A 12774-nucleotide genomic window follows, 5' to 3' on the forward strand; every position below is an offset into this window, starting at 1 on the left:
CAACTCAGGAATTGAAAAGTTGCCGAAAAATATAATCCAACATAGTGCCACTGATTAAATATATATATATAAAAAAATGTTGAAGTGAAACATCCAAATAAAAAGAAGACAAAAATGGAAGGAGAAAAGGAGGATGAGAAGGAAAAGGAGGAGGATGAGCTGAGGAAAAAAGATATTTAATTACACGATTAATTACAAGAAGGTGAGCCAAAGTTCCCTGACTTTTGGTTTCGCAAACATGCCATTAAAACTGCAGAAACTATATTTAAGTATCGACAAGGAAGATAAAATCCAAGCCTCTTGCAATAACAGATGAAGCTGTTTTTATACATTTTACAAGAATAGAACCCATATATATATATATATATATATATATATATATATATATATATATATATACACACACACACACACACACACATACTTTTTTCCCAATGCCTCGGTTTGTGTTGGTCGGCCTCTAAAAACAAAATGTAAAAGCTACAAAATGTTGAGATTCTTTTTTTCTTTTACAGTATATATATATATATATATATATATATATATATATATACAGTATAAGGAAATCAGAATCTCAACATTTTGTAGCTTTGCATGCTTGTGGTGCTTCTAACACAACAGATATAAAAAAACAACACACAATTATCAAGGTAAACAAGACTAATTAACGAAAGCCTCAGCTTTGATGTGAAATACCCAGGTGACTGAGTGAACCCGAGAAAAAGGGTGAGAGAAAAGGTAGTGTTAGAATCATTAAGGCTGACAAATGACACATTTACTGCAAATGCGAAGTAAAAGAAAGACTTTCTAAAGTTCAAATACAGAGAGATAAAGGGCATATCAGTACATCTCGAGCATCCACTGCCCCTAAAGTCAAAAGGATGACTGTTATCCTACAATCACAGCACAGCACACATGACAGAAGCAGCTTTAGGCCTGAAAGTGCTCTGAGGGTTCACTCAATGTTTTCCATTGAGAGCCATAAACAATAGCTCCAATCCGTTGGGTTATACAATGACATACATGACATAATCAGAAGTGACTTATGCCCAGTAAGCGGCATCTCTGTTTCAATCAGACAAGCTTCAAACAGCTGGGGGATGCAGGAGGGCAACGATCATTATACAAAATTTACAGAGATAACTATTCATTCACTCTCGGATCAATCATTACAGTCTCTTTCTGACCAGCATGAGCTAAATACACACATATATATATATATATATATATATATATATATATATATATATATATATATATATATATTTATCAGGCTCCTTCATAGGTTTTTACCCAAGTACCAGCATTTTTGAATGGAGGCTGGGATTTAGTGAGTTTGAAGTGAATTCGAAGTGAAGTGTATTTTATGAGTGTATACTATGTGCGGAGAGCATTCACACAATATTATTATCTCATTTTTGACAGAGGTGGCTTTTAGAGGCTTTTGCATCGGACGTCTTCATACACACACACACACACACACACACACACACACACACACACACACACACACACACACACACACACACACACACACAAACAACAGTTAGTTCTGGCTTTCTGACTTTTCCAGCAGTGCGAAATTCCCCAAGGTATCACACTTTATCTGACCCTAAACTTTTGAACAGATGTATAATGTTATAAAAGATTTTAAATAAATGCTGTTCTTTTAAACTTTTTATTCATTAAAATATCCTGAAAAAAAGATCAAAGGTCATAACATTAAGCAGCACAACTGTTTCCAATATGGATAATAAATCAGCACATTAGAACTTTTGACCGGTACTGTATAAATAGGCCTGTGTACTGTACATATATGTACAGATTGTATATGTGTATTGTAGTGAGTAGGACGAGGCCGAGGGACATGAGAGCGGCAGAGGCGGGTGGCGTGAGTGATAATGAGTGACACCTGTGAGACTCACCGGTCTTGCATCGAGCGGAAGCATAAAAGGAGGAGTGACGACAGTGGCAGGAACAGGCCAGATTTTATGTTGTGTTTATTTCTGTTTTATGTGGCCAGCAGTCGTCCGTGAGGAGCTGCTGGCTTATACTTTAATTTTTTATTTGTTTATTTTATTATTTAACTTGTTGAACATTCACTGGTTCCCGCCTCCCTACCATAACAACTGAGCCCCCGTTACATGTATATATTTATTATGCAATTTCTTCCTGTGATGCCAGCAGTCATCATCACTCCAGTCTTCAGTGACACATGATCCTTCAGAAATCATGTTGAAAACAGTTGTGCTGCTTAATATTTTGTGAAAACCATAATACATTCAATTTCCAGATAATTTAATAGATAGAACAGAAAGTTCAAAAGAACAGAATTGATATGAAATCTAAATCTTTTGTAACATTATAAATGTCTTTCCTGTCACTTTTGATCAATTTAAGGTGTCCTTGCTGAATACAAGTATTCAATTCTTCTTGACCGCAAACTTTTGAATAGTAGTGTATGTTGTGTTTTGGATACTGATACATCATTGAATGCTAGCTTGTAGGTGTCCTCACCAGGCTTTTTACAAGCTTAACCAGCAAGACTGCAATGGTCAAAAAGCACAAAATCAGCACTAACCGACATTAACCTGACTGGACCAGTAATGGAAATTTACGCTGCTCTTTTTTTTTTTAGCAGAGCATTCCACTAAGCTTAAATAATATTGAATAAAATAAATTAAAATATCAAATACACCCTCACTACAGACCTTTACTGAATAGAAATCATGTGTGATGATGGACCTTAAATATTTGTTTTACACAAGACAATGTCAATTGATTTTTTTTTCCAAATATTTATAATATAATAATTAAATCTTAAAAAACAGAAAAACGAAAATGCACCAAAAAACAAAATCGAAATTACTGTCTGTATTCTCGTCTCTGTCTTGAGCTCTCTTACCCCCTCCAAACACAAACGCGCACACACACACACACACACACACACACACACACACACACACAGGAGATTAGCAAGAGCTGCGGTGCTGTATGACTTTTTCAGGCAGCTATAAATAGAGGATCGGTTCAATCTCTGCGCTGCAGGAAATGCTCTGTTTTATTCACTCTGTACTACAAAATTACACACACACATGCACAATCTCACAATCACATTATCATTCCCACATGCAATCATGCATAGACATTCATGTATGAACCCGCCCACTCGTGTGTGTTTTTCAAAAGCAACATTTCAGAAGCAACAACCATTAAGTGCCCTAGGTGGATGTTAAACATACAGTTCTCAGTACTTTAGAATTAATGTAGTGTAGCATTTGTATAAAGCAGCTAAGCTGTAAGAAACACTGCCACCAGGCGGCTCGATGCTCTATCTCTACTGCTCTCTGTTGGCTGAAACTACTGTCAGCTATCAGCCATTCTGAGTAATTAGCTACAAACAATTATGAACATGTCTCCTGTACAAGAGTTTGTGAAAAATAACTCATTCATAAAAACATCATTATAATGATGAAAAGAAAGTCAAAGATTAGCTTAAAGTGATAGTTCACCTAAAAAGAAAAATGCTGTCATCATTTACTCGTACAATATTTTGAAAAATTACTCCTTTGAACTGTTTGTGACCATATAAAGGTTTCCCAAAACAAAATTTGACCTGATTGAGACATTTCTCAAAATATCTTCTTGTGTTCCTCAGAATTTCAGTCACAGGTTTGGAACGACATGAGGATAAGTACATTTTTGGGTGAACTATTAATTTACAAACAGTAATGGCACTGGATACAAGGATACAACAGTCTGTCCTCTGTGTTTGTCCATGTGTGTATTTATGGTGTCTCACCTGGGTTCAGGCGAGTTTGGTGGCGAAGAGGAGGATGATGGGAAGGCAAATTTATGTGGATCGGACGGGACATCACCAGAGGAGTCCACCAGGTCTGGCATGCCTGGCGATGTGCTGACGGTCTCTGTGACAACCAGTTCTGGGTCCAAAACAAATAGCTCATCCTGAGAAATCTCAGTCACGTAGTTAAGATGCTCCTGAGACAGACAGAAAACAAATATGCATGGTTTGTTTGTGTGCACTAAAAATTGCTAAATTTTCGCTCAAAATACGTTTGGAGGTATTGTATGGAGGACTCACTTGAGCTCGATCAATCCTGTAGAATCGATCAGCTGTTGTAGCTGCAAACATAAATAAGAATCCAAATCAGGCCTCTGATTAGTTACCATACCTTCAGAGCAGATCTCCAATTACACACAACAGTTCCCTTCAAAATCTACAGATCAGGTTATTTTATCATATATGTTATTACTTTTGCCTATTGGTCTATTCCTGGGTATTCTTATACATAAATTTCACCTTTTGATTATAGCCTGTGTTACTGTAGTCATTCTGTGTGTGGGTTAAAGTTATTTTACATTCCCACCCATTTGGGTTAATTCTAACCCAGCAGTACAGTCATTTGTTATTTTTTTTTTTATTTTAAATGTTGGGTCAAACATTTAACCTAACCCAGCTGCAGTGTTGGGTAAGTTATTCTAAAAATTACTCTAATTAACTAGCTACTAATTAAATCCTCAACAGGGTACTTACTCTCTCTAAAAAGTATTGCTTTATTTTTTTACTTTCTAAATCCCAAATCAAACTCAACCAGTTAAATGGATATACATGAAACTGCTTTTAGTTCTTTCAAATAAATCACAATTGCATAAATTATCCTAGAAATTCTTCTTCTCCATATTTAAAGGGAAAAAGGTATATTAAAAACATACATTTTAACATGACATGTTAATTTTAAATGTTAAATACACTATTGTTTTCTAGTGGTTCTTTACAGTATTAATTGCAATTACATCAGAAGTAACTAATTAAAGTAAAGTACAGAAAAAATAAAAGTAATCCCTTAATGTATTTTAATTATTTTTCCTTTGAAAAAGTACAGTGATTCATTACTTAGCAATGCATTACACCCAACACTGCTCAGCTAGTTAAAAAGACAAAAACAAACAGTGTTGCTACAAACAAACAGGTTCATGACACCCCTCGACAGGGTTGGCTGCAACAGATGTCAGTAAAATGATCTGAATGAATCAAAGGGTACAATAAGGCATGCCAGGTATTTAGACCAATGGTGTTTCTGGATTTGTGGAGGGGTGTGACTCCCTTGTGTTGTCTTAATGAGCGTGAAAAGAGAGGCTGCCACGGGTCTCACATCTCACCAAAGCAAATTACTCCCAAAGAGAATGCACATGCTGAAAACGCACACATAAATTCCCAAGAGCTTGTCTTCATACCTGTAAATAACACGTTTGCCGCAAAAGTAATGAGAGCACATGATTCCTTACAATCTGGTGACAATGCCCCCCCCACTAATGCTGCCCTGGGGCATGGACAATATATTCAATAATCCATGAAAACTGGCCTCGGATCAGACTTTCCCTAGCTTGAACTGAAACAAATTATTTGACAGTAACTTCATTACACTGAGCTGAGATCAGAAGAGCTTCCACAATCACTTTGAAAAGTTTTGACTAATTCTGTAGCTCTCTGCTCTGGTAATAAAGCCCTAGGAAGCTTTTTAGTCTTAAAAAGGAGGAGATGAGTTTGGCTCTGCGCCAGTGGGAAGAGGAGAAGGAGGGACTGGAAAGAAAGGATGAAAAAAGGGCGGAAAGGGTAAAAAGATGCATGTACTGAACAGGGGATTGTTATGTACTGTCATTTCACTGGTTTGATGTGTAGCAGTTTATGATCTATGCGAATGTGTCTTAGCTGTCACAGAGGATTTGTGTATAATGAGGAGTGACTCCCCATATCTCGAGATGCTGACAGATGAAGTCTGATGGCCCTTTCAACACAATTCGAATCAATGCTTCAACACACCTCTCTCAACAAAAGTGTCACCTGTATGCGAAAAGCAATTTATTATTTCTCATAGAATACATAATGTGTACAATTATCTTTTTGCTCCAAAGAGTTACATGCATTGAGGGATCAATAAGGAGATAACTACAAATTGGTCCACATAAAGGTCTGTATGGTGGCAATAATGAGCTAGTAGGACAGTGTTAAACAAACAATAAAGCCCTATTTAAAAATACAAAGGTTAGAGGTCATAACAATTTCATTGCTTTTGAAAGAAGTATCATGCTCAAGGCTGCATTTATTTAATAGAAAATACAGTTAAATAAAATTACAATTTAAAACAGCGGTTTTCTATTTGAATACATTATAAAACAGGCTCAAGTCTTCAGAGTCACATGATCATTCAGAAATAATTCTAATATGCTGATTTGGTGTTTTAGAAACATTTCTTATTATCAATTTTGACAACAGTTGTTAATATTTTTGTAGAAACCACTATACTTTTTTTCTGGATTATTTTATGTATATTATTTCATGAGTTCAAAAGAAATTTAAATGTATCCCGTTTGATGCATCCTTTCTGGAAAAAAAAATATTTCTATAATTATTAATATTAATTAAAAAATCTTACCCTAAACTTTTGAATGGTAGTGTACCTCTAATAAATACAGAAATTATTTATGTTTCCAAATGTTTTTGTGAACTCAATGGATGATGCTAATTGAGACAAATAGTGTGTGTATATGTACGTGTGCAACACATGTGTGGTAATGTACGTCACATGCATGACTGAGTGATGCCTGCTGACCTGCTGGTGTGACTTGGCGAAACACGCATACCCACAGCGTTCATATGTCAGACATGCAGTTAATATGATGCCAACAGCTCCTCTCTCTTTCTCTGTGGCTGTAATTCTCTACCGCTGGCAATAATCATCCTGGCACTCCTTACTAAAGCTTAAATGTCAGAGTAGATTCTGTTCTTCAGTATGGAGATTCATGACTCGTTCTCTTTTCCTCTTTGGCTCACTTTGATTCTGGCACCGATAAGAGGATATTTTGTGGGTCTGACTCATGGTTTTGAATCTCTGACCTTTCTTTGCCATTTTATTCACAACGTGTAGGTAGCAAACACCTACACTTGGTGCACTGATAAACACAACGGGGCGGCAGTGGCTCAGTGGTTCATGTAGGTTGTCTACAAACCGGTAGCCAAAAGGTTGGTGGTTCAATCCCCGGTTCCACCTGACCAAGTGTCGAGGTGTCCGTGAGCAAGACACCTAAGCCCAGCTGCTCCCGATGAGCAGGATGGCGCTTGCATGGCTGTGTGAATGAGTGAGTGAATGTGAGGCAAAATGTAAAGCGCTTTGGTGGCCATTGGGTCTGTGAAAGCGCTATTTACAACACCAGCCCACATCCTTGAGGGCCACCATGACACACTTGCTGTTCAGTACCCCAGATTTGACTCATATCTGAATTGAATTCTACCATCCAAACTACTGTGAAAAGAATACTCACAATCGAGGAAGCACCATTTTGGAGACAGCCTCTGAGATGACAAAGCTTTGGATTGGGCTCCGTCACCTTCCTGTGAATGAGAGGAGAAGGAAGTATGGTAAGAAAGGTAGATACAGTTCTGATTAGTGTCAGTTTATGCCACTCAAATCAAATTAACAGCATTATGAAAAATTTGAAAGTTCACATTCCCCCCTAACCCCACCCCACCCCCACAGAGCTGTCATTATATCCCGTCACATCAATAAATCTCTTTCCTAAAGCACCAAACTGCCATTTAAAGATATGTCATGCAAAGGCGAATACACACTACACAAACTACACTCACAGACTCCACAAACACACAATAAATATGACACCTGCATGCACATTGCTATAAAAAAAGCTGCCATTCTCAACAGAAGCTAATTGTGATCGAAGGCATCCATCCACACACAGCACATGGGAGCACTTAGGACTCAGGGGAAATGTCCAGGGAACGACGCTTTGAACGAGCGGATTTAGCTTAGCAAGCAATTAGTAAAAATTGTGCTTTTCAAATTTCATCCATAACATCTGTCATGAGGGAATTCTGTACAAATGAGGGTTCTCTTCACGTCTGAAAACAGACTAGTTTCTATGAAGGCGCTAGAGTGCTCCAATCTCAGAAAATGATAAGGGAGATTCCAGATGAATCGCTCGCTTAGAAAGACTCTCTTGCTTATTTGATCTCTTCTGAGTTTTATGCATTCTCGGTAGTTTGGGTTTGTGCAGGAATGTCCATCAAAATCTGGCAGGCCTTAGTACAAACAGAACTCTGTTTGGTTTTCTAGATTTTTGTCCAGGCTGTATTTCCAGTCTTGTTCCTGAAAGTGCTCCAGGTGTGCACTGTTTTACCTCTCACAGGTATCTTACCCACCTGGAGCATCAGCCGCTGCAGAGATGGGTGACACGACACAAAGTCCTGCAGGGAACCCCATTACATTAGATATACACGCACACACACAAACCCCATCAAATCAGGCACACAGTCCATCCAGTTCAGATAGAAACGCCATCACATAAGATTTCTCTCTCATTTATAGTCTCCAGTGCTGCAGATAGACAACAGTATTTCTATGAAAATACACTCCAGCACATGAATTAATGAGAGAATGTGAATTTGAGACTACTTTTCTTATTTTAAGAATACTCTAGTCTGCCACATACAGTCAGACAACCTTCCTGATAAGGGATTCATTATAACCCGCTGCACAGTGTGCACACATGTCTGTGTGTGTGTGAGAGAGAGAGAGAGATTTCCCCTGCTCTTGCCTTCCATATGATAACAAAATCAAACTTAAATGTATTGTACATATGTCTCTAGACAAAGGCTCTGACTGGTTTGAAATCATTTGGTTTTCCAGCTAAACGTGAAGTTATTTGTGCGACCAATGTTTCTCAATGAGAAAGTATTAAAACAAGGAGAGTATGGCATAAACAAATAAGATATTCTATACCAGGGGTCACAACGTCAGGGGAAAAAAGCAATGGTAAATACTAAAAGGTCACCTAACCAAAAAAAAAAAATGAGCATAGTCACAACAGTAAAATATTTTAAACGTTTAAAATAGAGAAAACGCTTTGCCTAATTTTTAATTGTTGCCATCAAAAACTGTCAATCTACAGTATTACATTTGCCACTTTGCAAAAACAAGCTACATTAGGCAGATGCTGACATAAATTCAGACTACATTATTACATACATAAGGCTGAATATGAGTTGACATTGGCACAATTTGTTTTGTCAATTAACTATTGGCTGGAGAGCAGAGCATGGCATCATCTTAATTAAGGAATGACAGTTTTCTTATTTCATATGTAATTGTAATTTAGCATTTTGTTAGTATACTGTATTATAACACATTTTAATATTTGATTTTTGGTCAACACTTTTTGTTAACATTGGTTAATACTGTAGGTATCATGAACTAACAATGAATATGATATCTAATAATGAACCTTCATTAATAAACGAAATATGGATAATTTAAAGGGATAGCACATCGAAAAATCTCTTGAGAAATCTCTCAGCTTAGAGACTTATTTAAAAATATGAAAAATCTTAAAGATCCCAAACTTTTGAATGGCATTGTATGTTATAAGAATATATTTTATGTTCCACAGAAGAAGAAAAAAGCAATATAGGTTTGGAATAACATGAATGATGACAGAACTATCCCTTTAACATTAATCTCAATTAAGAAATCCTGCAAAAACTGCTGTTCATTGATTTCTTAACACTTATTTTGTGTATTAAAGTGTTGCTGATTTTGCTTTCCTATTGTACAATAATAAAAAAATGATACCGTGTCGCCACTACAATCTAGGTCCTAAAGGACAAACCAGTTGAGTGCACTGCTCTGTATCTGTAGTGCAGAATAACTTCTCCCTCAATATATTCTGACTGTTCACATCATTAATCAAACACCAACACCTCTCTCCTGCTCTTCCCTGTTCTCCTGATTTCTCACTTTTACCACACTCCATCTGTTAACCCCACCCTCTCATTTTTTACCTCCTGTAGTCTCTCGATGTGAGCTCGGCAGGTTTCCAAATCACTGTCTCCCGGGACAACGATGAGGCCCAGCGGAATCGCTGCAGTAAGGATGGAAAGAGACGAAAAGAGAAGTTAGAACAAGCGATGAGGAGAAAAAACAGAATCTTTCCATCACTCTCACAGTAACAGTCTGCTGTGTGTTGTGAAAAAACTTGTCCCACATTTTCCCTCTCAGAATATACTGATTAAAGAAAGATATAAATACTTTTCTTAATCATTTAAGCCGTATAAGCTAATTCACTTCTATCTTTGTGGATATATATTTAAGCAGATGAATTGATGAATATGATTTATGGCAGTTGTATGAAACATGCAGTGGCTCAGACTCAATCAAACTCATTCAAAACTAATCCACAGAATCCTCATGAAAAAGGTCTGACAGTAATAGGACATGATAGGGAGGAATTGGCAATTTTGTCTGGACTAGAGTCTAAACCACTGCAGGTGTTTTGTGGACACGTGGCTGTAGGCTTGCTCTTATACAGTGTGTGTCATTGAGAGAATATGATGAAATATGATGTTTGTGCAAAGGCATAGAATCTTCACAGAAATCCCAACTGTAGCGTGACACACTCGATCACCTTAACTTTATGGAAGTGCAGTGGTGTACTTTTAAAGGCTGGAGGAGCAGTAGTCATGTGCTACTCTGAGCTGAGTCTCACAGGCTTCAGAGAGGCAAGGTAATATTTCTAAATTAAATGAGCATTCTCAAGAGGACGGCAAGTTTCTCTGACAAAGTGGGGAGTGCGAGAGAGAGAATAGCGAGATATGGGAGAGGTCTCTTCCATTGAGGAATGTTGGGTTGCTTAGCAACATCTGAACAGTCGTTTCTCAAATTCAATTCAGGTTTGTTCTCTGCTCTCTCTATTTCTTTTGAGTTGGTGGTATTGTCAACGCTCTTCAGGAGAGTAGTGATGGACAGTTGTGAGGAAAATAGACACAGGGACACGTGGCATAGCTTTCTATCACAAAGGAGAGAGTACACGACAACTGTATGGAGTTGAAAAGTTTGATTTCAGTAAAACTAAAGCAACTTTGTCTTTATAAAATGTCACATGAACATCATGCCAAAGAAATCAGACTAACAGTCCTAAATAAAGTATTTGTAGCTTGGCTTCAACCACACTACAATTGGTCTCGGAATAGACTGCTTCTGAAAAAGCACTATATTGCTATATTCAATAGTTAAAATTATCTTATTACACATTGTGCCATATTGTTTATATCTGTTCAAGAAGATGGACTTGGATATGACACAGACATACACAGAGTATGAATTTTTGAGAATAGAAATGTGTGGCATTAACATCCCCAATGGATCAGCACAAAATAATCTGTCAAAACACAACAGCAGCATAAAGCTGAATCTGAAAGTATTCTCAAAGACCCATCAGTACGCACTATAATCACTCACTGTAGTGATGGGACGACACCTAGTGTTGACAAATAAAACTGCAGCTTAAAGGGATGGTTCAGTAGCAAAGTACCTAAACATTTAATATCTGATTGTTTAACTACAAAAAAACGCAATAAGCAAACAACCGATTTTTGTCATTTTTAGTGATACAAAATATTTTTATAATAATTTAGATTAATAAATAATTTATGTTGAATGTGACAAGAAAAATAGCTTATTGCACTTTCTTTTAGGCATATGAATATGAGAGAACGTGTGCATATTTTAAAGTCACCATAACATAAAAATTGACAATTCTTTTTTTAATGGAATTTTGCAACATTTGTTGTAAATGATTTATACATTCATATCATTACTTGTTCAAATAATGTGCCCTTGTAATCTTTAATCAAAATAACAGTGACATCTCTTCTCTGATGACGTGTTCACTGGTGCGAGGGCGGAACCTGTCCTCCTGTCACTCACATGAAATTGCAGCAATAGCAAACCACAACAATCCAATGATCCAATCAATTCCAGAGGGACATAATCAAGTCCCGCTCTAAGTTTTCTTAATCAATAAGCTGTTTTACTTAGATATACAACACAATAGGGAAGAAAATACAATTGCCACTTCCGTTTCATGCCGATGTTTAAAATTAAATATTATTTGCAAATAGTTACAAACCGATTACTTTACAACTAAAATCACCAGTACATGCGCTGAACTGTTACGTTAATACATGTTTCACACTCACAAGCTTCTTTGAGTTTCTCCTTGTCGTAGTGCAGAGCTTCATAATCATGCATGCTTATACGGCTCACTCTGATCCGTAACCGTTCTGGAAATGGTTGCTGACTACTGGATGGAAAAAGATTCCAGTTAGAACAATCATACAAACAAAGGATGAACAGCACAAATTGAGGCTTATGTTGGCTGTGTCTGCACTGTCTTGGCTAGGTACAGTGTCTTGTACTTCAATAAATGGCATTGCTGTCGCCACACTAATTAAATCTGTCACCACTTCAGATATTTATCTTTTTAACAGAGGTTTCATTATGGGGATATCTGCTGTCAATACAATGCATTCACCTCGAAGCAATCAGGTGTGTAATGAACAAAACCTAAGCGATTTGCAATTATATAATTTCAGCAGGACTAAGCAAGATTGTCTGTCCTATAAAGCCATATATGAGGGTAATTTATTCACTTCAAGTTTCAAGGAAAAGAAAGGAGAATGAGAGAGCAAATAAATCACACAAATTTTTCACACTTTCAGTAACAGCTCAATAGAGAAAGACATCAATCAATTAAATTTCTGCTCACTTGAATTACTATTAAACAAGCTCATTCAAAATACTAGTGTGTGTGTGTGTGTGTGTGTGTGTGTGCTCCTTTAAAACTCATTCTAAAATGGCAGACCTTGTGTTTAATAGCTTATGCACCAACATAGCGGTAGTG

At 36.9% G+C, this 12774-nt stretch overlaps 1 protein-coding gene across 17 annotated transcripts in view; it reads right to left on the minus strand.

Annotated features, from left to right (window-relative positions):
- dgkza (diacylglycerol kinase, zeta a) overlaps positions 1–12774 on the minus strand; it is a 117889-nt gene that overhangs the window by 35284 nt on the left and 69831 nt on the right. For 11 of the 17 annotated variants that reach the window (XM_039688020.2, XM_039687942.2, XM_039688273.2 and 8 more), the window contains 6 exons: positions 12071–12174; positions 9875–9954; positions 8237–8281; positions 7342–7411; positions 4103–4143; positions 3803–3999 (listed from right to left, as the gene is read on the minus strand). In XM_039688020.2, the coding sequence (XP_039543954.2) occupies positions 3803–3999; positions 4103–4143; positions 7342–7411; positions 8237–8281; positions 9875–9954; positions 12071–12174 (537 nt within the window). The remainder of the gene's footprint in view (positions 1–3802; positions 4000–4102; positions 4144–7341; positions 7412–8236; positions 8282–9874; positions 9955–12070; positions 12175–12774) is intronic. The other 6 variants (XM_089129455.1, XM_089129456.1, XM_039687637.2 and 3 more) reach the window with 3 other exon arrangements.

The sequence above is a fragment of the Pimephales promelas genome, chromosome 1 (genome assembly GCF_988280905.1).
Source record: "Pimephales promelas chromosome 1, fPimPro1.hap1.1, whole genome shotgun sequence".
Lineage (NCBI taxonomy): Eukaryota > Metazoa > Chordata > Actinopteri > Cypriniformes > Leuciscidae > Pimephales > Pimephales promelas.